Source organism: Microcaecilia unicolor, chromosome 1 (assembly GCF_901765095.1).
Source record: "Microcaecilia unicolor chromosome 1, aMicUni1.1, whole genome shotgun sequence".
NCBI classification, from domain to species: Eukaryota; Metazoa; Chordata; class Amphibia; order Gymnophiona; family Siphonopidae; genus Microcaecilia; species Microcaecilia unicolor.
Window position 1 is genome coordinate 444,577,944 of NC_044031.1, and position 19,948 is coordinate 444,597,891.

General features: G+C 42.8%; 1 protein-coding gene across 1 annotated transcript in view; it reads right to left on the reverse strand.

Moving 5' to 3' along the window:
- The window catches only part of RTTN (rotatin), a 478,682-nt gene that overhangs the window by 240,383 nt on the left and 218,351 nt on the right, over positions 1 to 19,948 (reverse strand). Inside the window, exons 23-24 of the mRNA XM_030212687.1 lie at positions 19,840 to 19,908; positions 8,592 to 8,780 (exon numbers count right to left, since the gene is read on the reverse strand). Of these exons, the coding sequence (XP_030068547.1) occupies positions 8,592 to 8,780; positions 19,840 to 19,908 (258 nt within the window). The remainder of the gene's footprint in view (positions 1 to 8,591; positions 8,781 to 19,839; positions 19,909 to 19,948) is intronic.

Genomic DNA, 19,948 nt, shown 5'->3' on the forward strand with positions numbered 1-19,948 from the left:
CTGGAACAGAGCAAAATGGGCCTAGGAGGGTACAGTTGGATTCTAGACCCCAAACAGATTGTCCAAACAGACTATCACATTGGGTATCCTGCTCAAGGCAGTAGTGAGATGTGAATGTGTGGACTGAATACCACATTGCAGACTTGCAAATTTCTACAATGGACGCTGACCTCAAGTGGGCTACCAACGCAGCCATGGCTCTAACATTATGAGATTTGACATTACCTTTCAGGGTAAGACCAGCCTAGTCATAAGTGAAAGAAATTAAATCTGCCAAACAAATTGAAATGGTGTGTTTCCCGATAGCAACCCCCATCCTGTTGGGATCAAAAGAAACAAAAAGTTGGGTGGACTCTCTGTGGGGCTTAATCAACTCCAAGTAAAATGCCAATGCTCACTTGTAGTCCCAGGTGTGCAAGGCACTCTCGCCAGGATGGGTATGAGGTTGAGGAAAGAAGATTGGCAAGGCAATTGACTGGTTCACATGGAACTCCAACACAACGTTAGGTAGGAACTTAGGGTGAGTGCAGAGGACTACTCTGTTGTGATGAAACTTAGTATAAGGTGCATCCATTACTAGGGCTTGAAGCTCACTGACCCTATGAGCTGAAGCAACAGCTACCAAGAAAATGATCTTCCAGGTCAAGCACTTCAGATGACAGGAATCCAGTGGCTCAAAAGGAGCTTTCACCTGTTGGGTAAGAACAACACTGAGGTCCCATGACACAAGTGGATGTTTGACAGAGGACTTTAACAAAAGCAAAACTCTTATGAAGCGAACAACTAGAGGATGTCAAGAGATGGGATTATCGTCTACACGTTGACGATAAGCACTAATTGCACTGAGATGAACCCTTATGGAGTTGGTCTTAAGACCAGACTCGGAAAGGTGTACAAGGTATTTAAGTAGGGTCTATGAAGGGCAGGAAAGGGGTCTAGGCCCTGCCCTCACACCAGACGCAAACATCCTCAATTTAAGAGTAATACCCCTTAGTGCAATCTTTCCTCGAAGCCAGCAAGACCTGGAAGAAACTCTCTGAAAGTGACAAGGAAGCAAATTCCAGGCTCTCAACATCCAGGCTGTGAGGGCCAGAGACTGGAGGTTGGGATACAGAAGAGATCCCTCGTTCTGATTGATGAGGGTCGGAAAACATTCCAGTCTCCACAGAACTTTGTAGGATAACTCCAGAAGAAAAGGGAACCAGACCTGCTGGGACCAGTAGGGAGTGAACAGAATCGAGGTCCTGCTGTCTTGCTTGAGCTTCAGCAAAGTCTTCCCCATGAGGGGTATGAGAGGATACACATACAGAACATCTGTCCCCCAATGCAGGAGGAAAACATCCGATGTTAGTCTGTCATGGGCCCAAAGCCTAGAACAGAACAAAGGGACTTTATGAATAACCTGAGTGGCAAAGAGATCCACTGAGGGGATGACTCACGCTTGGAAGATCTCTTGGGAAATGCCAATGTTGAGAGACCACTCATGCGGTTGCATGACTCTGCTCAGTCTGTCAGCCAGGCTGTTAGCTCTGCCTGCCAGATAAGTGAAGCAAAGGTGCATACCATGCAGGACAGACCAACATCACATCAAACAGCCTCCTGACACTGACGGCATGATCTGGTGCCCCCCTGAATGTTGGTGCAATACATTGCAACTTGATTGTTTGAATGACTAAGTTGATCTCTGAAAGAGCATTCCAAATAGCTCCAAAGCTCCAGGAAATTGATCTGCAGATCTGTTTCCTGGGCGGACCAAGTACCTTGAGTGTGAAGCCCATCTACATGAGCTTCCCACGCCAGGTAAGATGCATCCGTCATCAACACTTTTTGCAGCTCAGGAAATTTAAAATGGAAGTCCCAGAGTCAAATTGAATAGTCTACAACAACAGGGAGCAAGCAAGCTCTGGGGATACTCGGACAACATCCTCCAGATCTCCCGTGGCTTGGGATCACTGAGAAGCTAAGGTCAATTGGGGAATTTTCATGTGAAGATGTTTCATGGGAGTCACATAAACTGTGGACGCCATGCGGCCCAACAACCTCAACATCTGTCGAGCTGTCACCTGCTCAGAGGTTCGAACACGAGAAGCCAGTGCCACTAGAATGTCCGCTCTCGACCCCAGGAGGAAGGCTCAAACCTTCTGCGTAGCAAGCAAAGCTCCAATGAATTGCAATTGCTAGACAGGGTGCAGATGGGACTTGGGTAGTTTAAAACGAACTCTAGTAGCTCGAGCACCCAAATAGTCCTCCACATGGACTCCCGAGCAAAATCCTTCGACATGATCTTCACCAGCCAATCATTCAGATAAGGGAACACATGGACTCCAAGTCTGTGTAGCAATACTGCGACTACCGCTAGACATTTGGTAAAAACCCTGGGAGATGACACAATGCCAAAATGAAACACGTGGTACTGGAAGTGCTGTTTTCCCAGCCGAAATCGCAGATACTTCCTGTGAGCTGGAAGTATTAGGATGTGTGTTTAAGAATCCTTCAAGTCCAGAGAGCATAGTCAATCTTTTTCCTGAATCATGGGGAGAAGAGTGCCCAGGGAAACCATCCTGAACTTTTCTTTCCCCAGGAATTTGTTCAGAGCCATTAGGTCTAGGATGGGACACATCCCCCTGTTTTCTATTGCAAAAGGAAGTACCTGTAATAGAATCCCCGCCCTTCCTCCCCTGGTGGAATGGGCTCGATCGCATGGGCCTTTAGAAGGGCGGAGAGTTCTATTGCAAATACCTGTTCATACTGAGAGCAGAAGTAATGAGCTCTTGGTGGGCAATTTGGGAGTCTTTGTCACCAATGCAGGGCGTAACTGAGACGAACTATTAAAAGAACCCACCGGTCAGAGGTTACAAGGGGCCACTTTTCTTGGAAAAATTTCAGTCTCCCCCTGACTGGTAAGTAGTCCTGTACGATCACTGTTACTCCAAAACAAAAACTGAATTCATTTGAAGGAGGATTACTATAGTATTGGTGAGTGCTGCTAAAAACATCTTATAGTTTGGGACTGTTTCAAGATTGCCTGGGATTGAACATGCACAACAATTTATCAGGACATTGGAACACTGGTAATCCACTGGGTGAATTTATTTAAGATACTTCAATACTAATATAGTGATTGTGTCATGGAAAACCTGGGATTTTAAAAATGTTACACAGAAGACTATTATGTATAATTTCCAATTAAAAGAATATTGTGTAAAGCATGTCCACATCTTGAGATAGTGACACTGAAGTTGAAAAAATTACAAAAAATAATTTTTGAACTTTTAATGATTTGGAGTTTTCTACTGTGCTTAGTATAGGGTAGTTTGTGAGAGCATAACATTTTAATTTTGAATTCCCCAATATAGAGCTAGTTAAAATGTAATGCCAAGAAGTGCAGAGTGATGCACTTGGAGTGCAGAAATCCATAAGAGATGTACCAGATAGGAGGAGAGATATTGGTAAGCTTGGCTCAGGAGAACGACCCGGAAAGATGGTATCCGAGGATCTCAAGGTGAGGAAACAATGTAACAAGGCGATGACAGCGGCCAGAAGGATGCTAGGCTGCATAGAGAGGGATATAGCAGAAGAAAGAAGGAGTTGATGCCCCTGTACAAGTCGTTGGTGAGGCTCCACTTGAAGTACTGTGTTCGGTTTTGGAGGCCGTATGTTGCTAAGAATGTAAAAAGACTTGAAGCGATTCAAAGAAAAGTGGTGAAAATAGTATGGGGTTTACGTAGCAAGACATACGAGGAGAGACTTGATGACCCTTAACCTGTATTTCCTGGAGGCGTGATACGATACAGACAAATACTTGAAAGGTATTAATCCACAAACAAACTTTTTCCAGAGACAGGAAGGTAGTAGAACTAGAGGACTAGAGGAGTTTGAAAGGGGGCTGACTCAGGAATAATGTCAGGAAGTACTTTTTCTCGGAAAGGGTGGTAGATACCTGGAATGCCCACCCGCAGAAGTAGGTAGAGATGAAAAAGGTAATGGAATTCAAAAAATGCATGTGATAAACACAAAGGAATCCTGTATAGAAAGCATGGAACCAAAGAATCTTAGCGGAGATTAGGTGGCAACACCGGTAATTGGGAAGCAAAGCCAGTGTTGGCCAGACTTCTATGCTCTGTGCCTTGATTGTGGCTGAACAGATCCAGCTTCAGAAGTTGGAGAACAAGCTCAGTGGTGGGCAGACCTCTACGGTCTGTGCCTTGATAGTGGCTGAAAAGATCTGAATGGGTTGGAGTGGAGCTTTTCAGGGGCTTCGATGTCTAACTTCTGAAGTTCTAGAACAAGGACCATGCCAGGCAGATTTATATAGCCTAAGCCATGAAAATGGCAATGACAAAATCAAGATCAGGTATACAAATAAAGTATCTCATCATATCATATGTAATATCTTGTTGGGCAGACTGGATGGACCGTACAGGTCTTTATCTGCCATCATTTACTATGTTACTTTATGCATTAATAAACAATCCCAAGAGAAAACCCCTGTTTAGCATCAGAATGCCTGGATGTGTTGCAAGGGCGGCAGCACAGGTGGTTCAACTCGGGGAGAAAGTACTGGGTGCATCAAAAATGGTGGTGCTCCTCTCCCCCCACCCAAAAAAAATAAAAACCTCTTCTACAAGAGACTGAGAAAATTCTCCAGAAGGCACTGTGCTGCTAGCAGGAATAGTCCACTGAGAAAGTACTGAGGTTTCCCCATTAGCCAAAATCTATTTCTTCACTCTCTCCTCATATCCTGACAGTAAGCCAATGAAGTGCCTGCTTGCCAGTGTTCCCCACAAACTGCATACAGCTTCAACTTTTTTTGGCTGTGCTGCCTTATTACAGTGGGGGAAATAAGTATTTGATCCCTTGCTGATTTTGTAAGTTTGCCCACTGACAAAGACATGAGCAGCCCATAATTGAAGGGTAGGTTATTAGTAACAGTGAGAGATAGCACATCACAAATTAAATCCGGAAAATCACATTGTGGAAAGTATATGAATTTATTTGCATTCTGCAGAGGGAAATAAGTATTTGATCCCTCTGGCAAACAAGACCTAATACTTGGTGGCAAAACCCTTGTTGGCAAGCACAGCGGTCAGACGTCTTCTGTAGTTGATGATGAGGTTTGCACACATGTCAGGAGGAATTTTGGTCCACTCCTCTTTGCAGATCATCTCTAAATCATTAAGAGTTCTGGGCTGTCGCTTGGCAACTCGCAGCTTCAGCTCCCTCCATAAGTTTTCAATGGGATTAAGGTCTGGTGACTGGCTAGGCCACTCCATGACCCTAATGTGCTTCTTCCTGAGCCACTCCTTTGTTGCCTTGGCTGTATGTTTTGGGTCATTGTCGTGCTGGAAGACCCAGCCACGACCCATTTTTAAGGCCCTGGCGGAGGGAAGGAGGTTGTCACTCAGAATTGTACGGTACATGGCCCCATCCATTCTCCCATTGATGCGGTGAAGTAGTCCTGTGCCCTTAGCAGAGAAACACCCCCAAAACATAACATTTCCACCTCCATGCTTGACAGTGGGGACGGTGTTCTTTGGGTCATAGGCAGCATTTCTCTTCCTCCAAACACGGCGAGTTGAGTTCATGCCAAAGAGCTCAATTTTTGTCTCATCTGACCACAGCACCTTCTCCCAATCACTCTCGGCATCATCCAGGTGTTCACTGGCAAACTTCAGACGGGCCGTCACATGTGCCTTCCGGAGCAGGGGGACCTTGCGGGCACTGCAGGATTGCAATCCGTTATGTCGTAATGTGTTACCAATGGTTTTCGTGGTGACAGTGGTCCCAGCTGCCTTGAGATCATTGACAAGTTCCCCCCTTGTAGTTGTAGGCTGATTTCTAACCTTCCTCATGATCAAGGATACCCCACGAGGTGAGATTTTGCGTGGAGCCCCAGATCTTTGTCGATTGACAGTCATTTTGTACTTCTTCCATTTTCTTACTATGGCACCAACAGTTGTCTCCTTCTCGCCCAGCGTCTTACTGATGGTTTTGTAGCCCATTCCAGCCTTGTGCAGGTGTATGATCTTGTCCCTGACATCCTTAGACAGCTCCTTGCTCTTGGCCATTTTGTAGAGGTTAGAGTCTGACTGATTCACTGAGTCTGTGGACAGGTGTCTTTCATACAGGTGACCATTGCCGACAGCTGTCTGTCATGCAGGTAACGAGTTGATTTGGAGCATCTACCTGGTCTGTAGGGGCCAGATCTCTTACTGGTTGGTGGGGGATCAAATACTTATTTCCCTCTGCAGAATGCAAATAAATTCATATACTTTCCACAATGTGATTTTCCGGATTTAATTTGTGATGTGCTATCTCTCACTGTTACCAATAACCTACCCTTCAATTATGGGCTGCTCATGTCTTTGTCAGTGGGCAAACTTACAAAATCAGCAAGGGATCAAATACTTATTTCCCCCACTGTATCTCCTTGACTGGGCAGAGAAAAAAATAGAACTGAACTGATACCACACCAGGGGTGGGGTAGGGGGAAGAGTACAATGGAATATAAAAAATACTTTAACGTCAAGCAAAAATACTGAAACTGTTGCTTGTTTTCACAGAAAAAAAAAATTAGAGAGCAGACAGATGCATAGCATACACTAACTTCTAACTCCAAAAATGCTGATATAAACAATTTTCCTCCCAGACTTGAGAAGAAGCTGCATCGGTTATCTTACCTACCAACTGCTGGAAACTGAGAAATACTGCCTAAGAGGCTGCACACAGTTCTTAATTGATGACATCAAAGTACTTCTCAGTCTCCACATGCTGGCAGGAGAGCATGACAAGCATCTGGACTAGCCTGGGGAGGGGAATGAAGGAATATACATCTCATTTCCTTCTTGTTCCCAGGTATAATTCATTGAAAGTAGACACTGATCCATCTCTATAAATTTCAGCTTTGCATATAGTTAACCCTCAAGACAGGAAACATCTAGTTTCCAAACATCATCAACAAAGACATTCATCTATAAGCACTGGTCACTTTTGTCTTTGGACTGTATTAGTGTAAGCTTTTTTTATTACTTTGAAATTATTCAAATGTGGACTATTGGAGAAGCATTGTGAAAACACTGTCACCCTGGCACACACAGCAGTGATTTGTCCTGTGAGGTACATGACTATAACATATCTAGTAATGTTCTTTCCATGTCATAACAGTTTGAAATTGATATAACTCAAAATAGTATCACCATGTTTCTCTCATATATTTTTATTTTACACCCTTAAATTTAAACTAACCTTTTGAAAGTTTACATCATAATGTGCACCCAGCTCTGTGCATTGCTTAGTTTTTTCTTTATTATGCAAGTTATTACATTTACAAAGTAAATATAGGAAATCTGAGAAAAAAATCTAATAAAAAATTTCTAAAGAACAAAATACAAAGAAATCATCATTCAATCCTTCACATCATGGAATATAATCACACTCAAAGAAAATCTAAAAGAAATCATACAACACCCAGTGCATTGCTTTAAAACTACCAGAGACTAGACAAGACAGTACCATCTTATTTCCAGAATTCACATCAAAAGAGCTAAGAAGCATGAAGCTCAGGAATCTGGTCTGTCTTAGAATACAGTAGCCAATATAGGTATGTTTGTATCTAGCACTGAACTTCTACATGGTTGTAATGGCACTTTAATATAGAAACTGATGAGAAGGCAGGACATAAATTTGGTTTCTACATTTGCAACTGTTTACAATTAATTTGCAACAATGGGCACAGTGAATGCAGCAGCTTCTCATAAGGTTACTCTCTTACATGTTAAATATATATACACATAAAAATATATAATTCATACATTATTTTAATTTCAAGTTAAATTTCATTTAAAAGGAGAAAAGCAGGTTAAAATGGTGTATTCTTTAAAGCTGTTTTGAATGGTGTAGTTAGAATTCCTGAATAATGAGTGATAACTGCAGATGCAAATATTACTGTCTTTATAGAGCCAAAACAATAAAAACAAAGCAGCAATTTTACTGTCTATAATGAAGTGCTTCTCAACCCAGTCCTTGAGGCACTCTCTGTCCCATTAGGTTTTCAGCATATATGAATATGCATGAGATATATTTACATATCAAGGAGGCAGAACATGTAAATCTATCGCACGCATATTCGTTGTGGACATCCTGAAAACCTGATGGGATTAGGTGTGCCTCAAGGACTGGGTTAAAAGCACTGCTATAATAAATCAGACTCAATTTGTTAGCTTCTAAGGAGCAGATTAACAGAAATGTACTGACCCATCAAATTATTATTATTATTATTTATTGCATTTGTATCCCACCTTTTCCCACCTATTTGCAGGCTCAAAGTGGCTTACATAGTTTTGTAACACAATTATTCTTGGATGTCAGGTACAATTATTGTAGTACAGAGGTTAGTTAAGGGAGAAGTAGAGAGTAGAAGGGAGGCTTTTATTAGGTATAGTGAACAGTAGGTTTTCAGCAGTGGATTAGTAAGGTTCTAGGTTTTCATTGTATGCTTTGTTGAAGAGATATATCTTGAGGGATGACTGACAAATTGCATGAATCGCATACCTGAAAATGATTCATATTTAAGAGGCAAATTTATGATTTACCCTTCTGTTCCTGCTTCGTGATTTGTCAGCTCCAATACGTTATCAATCCCATGATGCCATGCCAGATTCCATGCCATACTGAGCATTTTGGACACAGGCTTGGAGGTCGAGCAGTCAGATGAAAAAGGGTGAACAACAGAGTAAGGACTAACTGCATGATGAGTAGTGACTCGCACTGGAAGATGGAAACTGTTATAAAAAAAAATTATATATGATTAAACAAAATGAGATTTTGGAAAGAAAATCAGTGATGTTCAAGTAAAGTAGGCACATGAACAAGATCTGACAAATAGAAAATTACCTATACAAGTACAATTAGCTATACACCATGTATAATAACACTAACAAATGGTACTACTACCACCTTAAAGGATTCATATAACTGCATGAAGTTTAGTTTAATTTGTAAAATAAATTGGTATCTAAATAAATGAAGAAAATTATATTAAACAGAAAGATAAGCAGAGAATATACACAGTAGGAGATAAAAACAAAATAGATACGAGAAGTCACCTTAATGATCTAATAGGCCATATGTTAGATAATTAAGATCATGAATGAGATGCGACTATACCAGACTATAATCTTTTAGGAAGGATAGGGAGGGTCGACGAGGTGGAGTGGCACTGGTATGTCAAAAAAAATATCAGAGTGGCTGAAATGCAGGGAACTGAGAAAAGGAAGAATCTATACAGATCGTCCTGGAAAAAGAAAATGGAACCTGTATCCACATGGGTGTTTATCTACAGGCCTCTGGAACAAATCGATAAGCTGGACAAGGATTTGACAGAAGACATCCATAAGCTTGGAATGAAAGGGGATGCACCATTGCTGAGAAATTTCAACTTGCCTGATGTGGATTGACAAATGGTGACGGCACCCATGAGGGAAAGGTTGACGCTGGTTCTAGTGCTCACAAATGAAGGAAGTGTTTCCAATGTCCAGGTGGGTGCTCACCTAGGCAATAGTGATCATCCGATGATATGGTTTGATATAAAAGCCAAAGCGGAGAGCAGACGCACAAAACTCAAAGTACTGGAATTCAGGCACACCAATTTTGGTAAAATGGGGGAATACCTGAAGGAGGAGCTGATGGCCTGGACAGGGATAAGAGAAGTGGAAGCAAAGTGGTCCAAGCTGAAAGCTGCTATAAATATGGCAATGGATCTTTATACAAGGAAAGTAAACAAAAATAAGAGAAACAGGAAGCCTATATGGTTCTTCAAACAAGAGGGCGAAAAAGAAGGGCAAAAGAGGCTTTGTTCAAGGAACACAGAAGAACACATGGAAAAGATCACTGGATTAAATTCAAAGAAGTGAAGAAGGAAATTTGGTTAACGAAAGCACAAGCAGAAGAAAAAATGGCTAAAGATGTAAAAAGAAGTGACGACCTTCTTCAGATATATAATGAAAAAGAGAAAAACTAGTAATGGAATCGGCAGACTGAAAGATACTAAGAATGGCTATGTGGAGAGAGATAAGAATAAAGCTAACATGCTAAACTACTACTTCTCTTCGGTGTACATGAAAGAAAATCCTGGAGAAGGACCGTGGTCAACTGCCAAGGGTATATCTGGGAATGGAGTGGTGGAGTAGATATTGAACAGCTCATGGAAAGTGAAGACACTTACCTGTAGCAGGTATTCTCCAAGGACAGCAGGCTGATTGTTCTCACATGTGGGTCGACATCCGCGTCGGCCCAGGAATCGGACGGCATTTTGCAAGCAAAATAAAAATCAAAGTCTTTCGGGAAAGTTCCATCGTGCGAGCAAAATGAACCGCGCATGCGCGAACGACTTCCAGCCCACCACGCAAGAATGCCTCTTTAATCAAAAGCATATAAACAACAAACAACTCCTCCAAAGGGGAGGAGGGCGGGTTTGTGAGAACAATCAGCATGCTGACCTCGGAGAACACCTGCTACAGGTAAGAATCTTCGCTTTCTTCGAGGACAAGCAGGCTGCTTGTTCTCACATGTGGGGTATCCCTAGCAACCAGGCTCACTCAAAACAATGAGCATTGGTCAATTGGGCCTCGCAACGGCGAGAACAGAACAAAGACTGACCTGAAAACAAAATCAACTAACTGAGAGTGCAGCCTGGAACAGAACAAAATTGGGTCTAGAGGGGTGGAGTTGGATTCTAAACCCCAAACAGATTCTGCAGCACTGCCTGCCCAAACTGACTGTCGCGTCGGGTATCCTGCTGAAGGCAGTAGTGAGATGTGAATGTGTGGACTGATGACCACATTGCAGCCTTGCAAATCTCTTCAATGGAGGTTGACTTTAAGTGAGCCACTGACGCAGCCATGGCTGTAACATTATGAGCTGTGACATGGCTCTCCAGAGTCAGCCCAGCTTGGGCATAAGTGAAGGAAATGCAATCTGCTAGCCAATTTGAGATTGTGCGTTTTCCGATGGTGACTCCCCTCCTGTTGGGGTCGAAAGAAACAAACAACTGGGCAGACTGTCTAAAGGGCTTTGTCCACTCCACGTAAAAGGCCAATGTTCTCTTGCAGTCCAAGGTATGCAAACTGCTTTTGCCAGGGCGGGTATGAGGATGAGGAAAGAATGTTGGCAAGACAATTAACTGGTTCAGATGGAACTCAAACACCACCTTTTGGCAGGAACATAGGGTGCGTATGGAGGACTACTCTGAAGTGATGAAATTTGATATAAGGTGCATATACTACCAAGGCCTGAAACTCACTGACCCTACAAGCTGAAGTAACAGCCACCAAGAAAATGACCTTCCAGGTCAAGTACTTCAGATGGCAGGTATTCAGTGGCTCAAAAGGAGCTTTCATCAGCTGAGGGAGAACGACAATGAGATCTCATGACACTGGTGGAGGTTTGAAAGGGGGGCTTTTGTTGGAATGTATTGTATTTTTACATGCATTGCCTGTCACCTATTATTTCTCTGTGATTACTCTGTGACCTCTGATGTGAATTACTTAGAGAGGTCACACAGCTATGCAACTTCCTGTTGGGGGTTAGATGCAGCAGATGCAGCACATGGAGCACATGGAGCTCATGATCTCTCCTAACCTGAGAGGATCTATGGTGGTGTGAGCATCCATTACCATCTAAGCACATGGAAGGAGCTGATAATACAAATGTATAGTAATATGTATATATAAACCTGTCTGATTATAATCTAACTACAAACTGTGAGTAAACAGATGTTTTGTTACTTCAACTTTAAAGTGACTCAGCAGTGAATTATTCTGGGGTGAATGAGAGAGAGATGAAGAAAGAAATTAACATTTCTAAAGCTGAAGCTGTGTGTACTAAAATCTGCTAATTATTTACTACAAATAATCCAACAAAAGGGTTATGGGCCCAGGGCCAGGAATTGAAAAAGAAGAGAAATATTAGCAGGCAGAAAAAAAGGCCACATTTTTTTCTCTTAAGTTTTAAAGGAAAGATTCAGTCTGTCTCTCTCTCCCCCCACACAGCAGACAGAAGGCTAAGAAAATGGCTGAGGGAAGAAATTCACCATTGTTCTATTCTCTCAAGGTGCCTAAATTAACTGAGTTTAATTATCGGCAGTGGGAACTAAGATTCATATGTCTCCTTCGAGCAAAAAGATTAAATATATGCTTAGACCAAGACAGAACAGCTGAAAATATGGCTGAATGGGACAATGCAAACTATTATGTGAAGTGCATGCTTTTGGAAGCTCTCTCAGAGAAACAAGCCATATTAGTGGAGGGAAAAGATACACCAAAGGACATTTTATGTAAGCTGAGAACTATGTATGCAACTACATATGCAAAGCAGCAACCAATTTGGTTGGCAGAGTTGAATGAAACCAAATTAAGGGATAAAAGTAAATGTAATGATCACATTATGCATCTTATGTCTTCATTTCAAAAGTTAGAACTTTCTGGAATTCCCATGTGTGATGCATTGAAAAGAGCATTTCTTTTTACCTCACTATCAAAGAAGTTTGATGTTTTTAGGTCTGTAAATGAGGCCATTGAAGGGCAATCTTTTGAACAGGCAACATCAAAACTAAGGCAGGAATGCATAATAAATGATTCTGAGGAGATCTGTTCTCAAAGCAAGTCAGAGAGAAATGAAACAAATTTCTTGGCAAAGAACAGAGGAAGGCGGAGCTATGGGAAAACTCCACCCAAGGGCAAGCTGATTTGCTACTCATGTGGAAAGGAGGGACATGTATCTAAATGGTGTAAGGAAACACAAAACACTCCCTCTAGCTCACCTAAGCCAATGGAACTAAAGAATTTTCAAACCAGGAAATGTATGAAGGACAAAGATAAACACAAGGGCTTTCTAATGACAGAAAAATCTTTGACTATGGTAAATAATAATTCAAATGAAAGTACTTGGATTTTGGATTCAGGGAGTACATGCCATTTAACCAATTGTAAGGATTTCTTTCAGGAAATGTGTCCAGAGGAAGGTACAGTGGGGGAAATAAGTATTTGATCCCTTGCTGATTTTGTAAGTTTGCCCACTGACAAAGACATGAGCAGCCCATAATTGAAGGGTAGGTTATTGGTAACAGTGAGAGATAGCACATCACAAATTAAATCCGGAAAATCACATTGTGGAAAGTATATGAATTTATTTGCATTCTGCAGAGGGAAATAAGTATTTGATCCCCCACCAACCAGTAAGAGATCTGGCCCCTACAGACCAGGTAGATGCTCCAAATCAACTCGTTACCTGCATGACAGACAGCTGTCGGCAATGGTCACCTGTATGAAAGACACCTGTCCACAGACTCAGTGAATCAGTCAGACTCTAACCTCTACAAAATGGCCAAGAGCAAGGAGCTGTCTAAGGATGTCAGGGACAAGATCATACACCTGCACAAGGCTGGAATGGGCTACAAAACCATCAGTAAGACGCTGGGCGAGAAGGAGACAACTGTTGGTGCCATAGTAAGAAAATGGAAGAAGTACAAAATGACTGTCAATCGACAAAGATCTGGGGCTCCACGCAAAATCTCACCTCGTGGGGTATCCTTGATCATGAGGAAGGTTAGAAATCAGCCTACAACTACAAGGGGGGAACTTGTCAATGATCTCAAGGCAGCTGGGACCACTGTCACCACGAAAACCATTGGTAACACATTACGACATAACGGATTGCAATCCTGCAGTGCCCGCAAGGTCCCCCTGCTCCGGAAGGCACATGTGACGGCCCGTCTGAAGTTTGCCAGTGAACACCTGGATGATGCCGAGAGTGATTGGGAGAAGGTGCTGTGGTCAGATGAGACAAAAATTGAGCTCTTTGGCATGAACTCAACTCGCCGTGTTTGGAGGAAGAGAAATGCTGCCTATGACCCAAAGAACACCGTCCCCACTGTCAAGCATGGAGGTGGAAATGTTATGTTTTGGGGGTGTTTCTCTGCTAAGGGCACAGGACTACTTCACCGCATCAATGGGAGAATGGATGGGGCCATGTACCGTACAATTCTGAGTGACAACCTCCTTCCCTCCGCCAGGGCCTTAAAAATGGGTCGTGGCTGGGTCTTCCAGCACGACAATGACCCAAAACATACAGCCAAGGCAACAAAGGAGTGGCTCAGGAAGAAGCACATTAGGGTCATGGAGTGGCCTAGCCAGTCACCAGACCTTAATCCCATTGAAAACTTATGGAGGGAGCTGAAGCTGCGAGTTGCCAAGCGACAGCCCAGAACTCTTAATGATTTAGAGATGATCTGCAAAGAGGAGTGGACCAAAATTCCTCCTGACATGTGTGCAAACCTCATCATCAACTACAGAAGACGTCTGACCGCTGTGCTTGCCAACAAGGGTTTTGCCACCAAGTATTAGGTCTTGTTTGCCAGAGGGATTAAATACTTATTTCCCTCTGCAGAATGCAAATAAATTCATATACTTTCCACAATGTGATTTTCCGGATTTAATTTGTGATGTGCTATCTCTCACTGTTACCAATAACCTACCCTTCAATTATGGGCTGCTCATGTCTTTGTCAGTGGGCAAACTTACAAAATCAGCAAGGGATCAAATACTTATTTCCCCCACTGTATTCTTAAAACTGCAAACGCAGGGACTGCTAAGATCCAAGCAAAAGGTATTGGATTCTTAAAATGCAAAGTGTCTAATGAAGTTAAAGAAATTCCTGTAAGTGATGTCTTGTATATTCCCCAAGCAGTTTGCAATATGCTTAGTGTATCTACATTAGATAAGAAGGGATTTGCGATTCATTTTGAAAACAGTAAGTGCACAATCTCTAAAAATGATGAAGTGTATGCTGAAGCTTTTATGCATAATGATGTTTATAAGCTGAACATTTCAGGTGAAGCCTCACATATGGCGCAAGTAAGGAAGAATGATGGTAAATGTAGTCTGGAAATCTGGCACAGCCGCCTGGGACATCGTGATTCTAAGGTGATCCAGGATCTTTACAGTAAGCAACTGGCCACCGGCATTCAGATAAGTGCAGATGCTGGTAAAATGGAGAAATGCATAGACTGTGTTACTCAAAAAGGTGTGAGACCCTCATTTCCTGCATACACAGGAAATAGGAGTAATAAAGTGCTGGACTTAATACACAGTGACTTATGTGGACCGTTTAATATCCCATCATTGGGAAATAACAGATTTGTGCTAATATTCTTGGATGATTTCTCTAGATATTGTGTGGCCTATTTGCTGAAAGAGAAAAGTCAAGTCACAGACATGCTGAAGAAATACGTAGCCATGGTGAGCAATAAATTTGAAAGAAAACCAAAGGTTCTTCAGACCGACAATGGTGGTGAGTTCACTTCACAAAGCATGCGCACATTTCTAGAACAAGAAGGCATTCAGCATATCACAACAGTAGCTTATACACCAGAGCAAAATTCTGTTGCAGAGAGAAAATTTAGGTCACTTGTGGAAATGACCAGATGTATGCTGTCAGATAGCAATCTCCCTAAAAGACTATGGGGGGAAGCCATTCTCACAGCAGTGTACCTACAAAACAGAATGCCAACTAAAGGCGCTGAGCGCACACCACATGAGACATGGCATGGTAGGAAGCCAAACCTGTCACATATAAGAACATTTGGAAGTACAGCATATGCTCATGTACCAAAGCAAAGAAGGCATAAGCTGGATTCCACAACAGAAAGGGGCATTTTAGTTGGCTATACTCCAGGACACAAAGGATATAGAATTTTGAATCTGAAAACTGGCATTGTTGGCATAAGACATGTTACATATTTTGATGAAAACAAAAGGGTTGATAAAGGCTGGATTATCCCAGATGAGCCTTATCATCCAGAATATGAAACTAGAACCATAATAGACATGCCAGTGTATATAAATGCCATACCAAGGCAGATGTCTGAAAGCAACTCATCTGTATCTAACGAGGAACAGGCAGAGGAAACAGACACAGAAAGGATCATTGAAGAAGACAGTACAGTTGGAGAAGGGGAATCAATTGGAGAAGGACTCTCAGATTTAGAGGATGCAGAAAGGTCGGACCAACCTGTAGTCAGACGCTCATCCAGGGAAAACAAAGGTGTTCCACCCCCAAGACTGTCTTACCTAACAAAGTCAGCAGAAGCTCAAGAGCCCTTAACATGGGATGAGATTGAGAAAATGTCAGCAGAAGAAGCTGCTGAATGGCATAAAGCTGCACAAGAAGAAATTGATGCATTGGATAAAAATAATACTTGGATTCTTACAAAATTACCTCCTGGCAAGAAAGCTATAGGATGCAAATGGGTATTCAAGTTAAAAAGGAATGCACAAGGAAAAGTGGAAAGGTATAAAGCAAGATTAGTCGCAAAGGGATATCTTCAAAAATATGGAGAAGATTTTGATGAAGTGTTTGCACCTGTAGTGAAACACACGACAATCAGAACACTTCTGAGCATTGCAGTCTCAAAAGGCATGCAAGTCAACCACATTGATGTGAAAACAGCGTTTCTTCACGGAGATATAACTGAAGACTTGTACATGGAACAGCCAACAGGTTTCATAAATACAAAACAAAGACAGCTAGTGTGTAAATTAAACAAAGGTCTTTATGGATTAAAGCAAAGTGCAAAATGTTGGAATGAAAAATTGCATGAAATATTGACAAATTTAGGATTTAAGCAAGGTGAAGCAGATAAATGCTTGTACACTAGGTGCACAAATGGACAATATGCATACATTTTAGCTTTTGTTGATGATCTGCTCATTGCAAGCAAAAGTGAGCAAGAGTACAAGGACATTGTAAAGTGTTTAAACCAGAATGTTGAGATAAAAGAACTTGGTAATGTGTCATACTATCTTGGTATAGAAATTGAGAAACAAAATGATGGTTCTTATCTTCTAAGCCAGAAGCAGAAAATAAATGAGCTTATTGAAAGTTTAGGTATGCAAGATGCCCAAGTTGTAAGCACTCCCATGATCACTGATTTTCTGAAGGATGAAACAGTAAGAGAACCTTTACCAGATAACATCCAATATAGATCAGCCATAGGTAAGCTTTTATATCTAGCTACCACATACAGGGCTGATATAGCAAATGCAGTAGGAATTTTGAGCAGAAGGGTCAGCTCACCTACCAAATCAGATTGGACTGCAGTCAAAAGGATGGTAAGGTATTTAAAGGGTACCATTGATTGTAAATTAAAGATTTCAGCCAATAGTAATCCAAAACTAATATGTTACTGTGATTCAGATTGGGCAGGGGATCATTCTGATTATAAATCCACAAGTGGATATGTGTTTATGTATGGAAATGTACAAATTTCATGGGCCAGTCATAAACAAAGTATTGTGAGTTTGTCTTCTACAGAAGCTGAATATGTGGCTGTATCGGAAGCGTGCAGAGAACTGATGTGGATTGAAAAACTTTTGCTGGATTTTGGAATAGCTGAAAAGAGACCAATCCAGATAATGGAAGATAATCAGAGCTGCATCCGACTGTCACAGAATGACAAGGTTCAGTCACGCACCAAGCACATCGCAACGAAATACCACAACGTGCGAGAGTTGGCAAAAGAAGGGGTCATCAGTCTACACTATTGTCACACCAGTGAGATGACAGCTGACATCATGACCAAACCGTTACCCAGAGAACATTTTGTGAATCTGCGTATAAAGCTTGGACTTTGTATGAATAAATAATTGCATGACAGTTATGCATGAGAAGGGGTTTGTTGGAATGTATTGTATTTTTACATGCATTGCCTGTCACCTATTATTTCTCTGTGATTACTCTGTGACCTCTGATGTGAATTACTTAGAGAGGTCACACAGCTATGCAACTTCCTGTTGGGGGTTAGATGCAGCAGATGCAGCACATGGAGCACATGGAGCTCATGATCTCTCCTAACCTGAGAGGATCTATGGTGGTGTGAGCATCCATTACCATCTAAGCACATGGAAGGAGCTGATAATACAAATGTATAGTAATATGTATATATAAACCTGTCTGATTATAATCTAACTACAAACTGTGAGTAAACAGATGTTTTGTTACTTCAACTTTAAAGTGACTCAGCAGTGAATTATTCTGGGGTGAATGAGAGAGAGATGAAGAAAGAAATTAACATTTCTAAAGCTGAAGCTGTGTGTACTAAAATCTGCTAATTATTTACTACAAATAATCCAACAGCTTTGACAAAAGCAAACCTCTCATGAAGCGAACAACTAAAGGCTGTTCAGAGACAGGCTTACCCTCTACACGGCAATGAAAAGCACTAATCGCACTAAGGTGAACTCTTACGGAGTTGGTCTTGAGACCAGACTCTGACAAGTGTAGAAGGTATTCAAGCAGGGTTTCTGTAGGACAAGAAAGAGGATCTAGGGCCTTGCAGTCACACCAGACGGCAAACTTCCTCCATGTGAAAGAGTAATGCATCTTCGTGGAATCATTTCTGGAAGCAAGCAAGACTCGGGAGACACCCTCTGAAAGATCCAAAGAGGCGAATTCTAAGCTCTCAACATCCAGGCCGTGAGAGCCAGAGTCTGGAGGTTGAAATGTAAAAGTGACCCCTCGTTCTGAGAGATGAGGGTTGGAAAACACTCCAATCTCCACGGTTCCTCGAAGGACAACTCCAGAAGAAGAGGGAACCAAATCTGACGTGGCCAGAACGGTGCAATCAGAATCATTGTTCCGCGGTCTTGCTTGAGTTTCAAAAAAGTCTTCCCTACTAGAGTTATGGGAGGATAGGCATACAGAAGGTGTTACGTCCCTCACCTGCATTGCGGTCCGCGTGGCCGATTCACCACTGAGCCGCGTCCCAGGGGCGATAGCCGGCCATGCGGACTGTCGGCGGTAGTCTAGTGGGGTCCAATCCCGATGGCCGGCTATGTCACTCCGGCCGTGGGCACGGGTCCAGCTGATTGATTGGCCGGCCATCGTGCGGTGGCCGGCCACGTGGTCAGGCGGCATTCCGGAAGCCACACCGGTTTCCGGTGCGGGCAGCTCACACGGCTTTGTCGCACGGGATTGAGCGCCTTTCCCGAGGTTCCACCTTTCCCCTTACAGGCACCAATCTGGAGCGTTCCCTGCAGCTGCTCATGGTTACTGCTGATGCGGGGACTACTTAAGGCCGGCAGTTGCCTGCACATCTTGCTTCGGCTTCTATGCTCATAGAGGTTTGGTGCCCTTCTCGTGCGCTCCATTGCTTGACTTGCCTATCGTGTCCTGATCCTTGGACTGAACCCGGTATTCGTTGCTTTGCTGCCTGTCCCGACCTTTGGACTGAACCTGGTATTCGTTGCGTTGCTACCTGCCCTGACCCTTGGACTGAACCTGGTATTCGTTGCGTTGCTGCCTGCCCTGACCCTTGGACTGAACCTGGTACTTGCTGCTTGCTGCCTGCCCTGATCCCTGGACTGTACCGGCTCACCCTGTGAGTTCTCGCCGGCCTTGCTTCTAGCCTGGTCTGGGCGGCCCAACCCCATCCAGTTCCCAAAGTCCTGGTGGCCACCTGCACCTGGGGGCTCAACCCCTGGGAACGGTGGTCGCTTCCCAGGTGAAGCTAGGGGGTGTCCGGCTGCCTGGCCTAGCGCTGCGCGACTCTACACACTGTGCTCAGTTGGGGCACAAGAGCTCACTGCCCAAGTCACGACAGGATCATAACAGAAGGCCTGTCCCCCAATGTAGGAGAAAGGCATTTGACGCTAGTCTGTCGTGGACCCGAAGCCTCGAACAGAACTGAGGGAACTTCTGATTGACCTGAGTGGCAAAAATACACCAATTATTACCATTCCTCTCTATTAGAATATCAGGAACACAAATTATTGCAAAGGAACTTACCGTCTAACCACTATCACTGGTAAGCTAAAGGGAGAAGTAGATGAAAAACCATCCAATTTGACATCAGACCTGATTTAAAAAAGAAAAAAAAAAACACTTACATACAAAG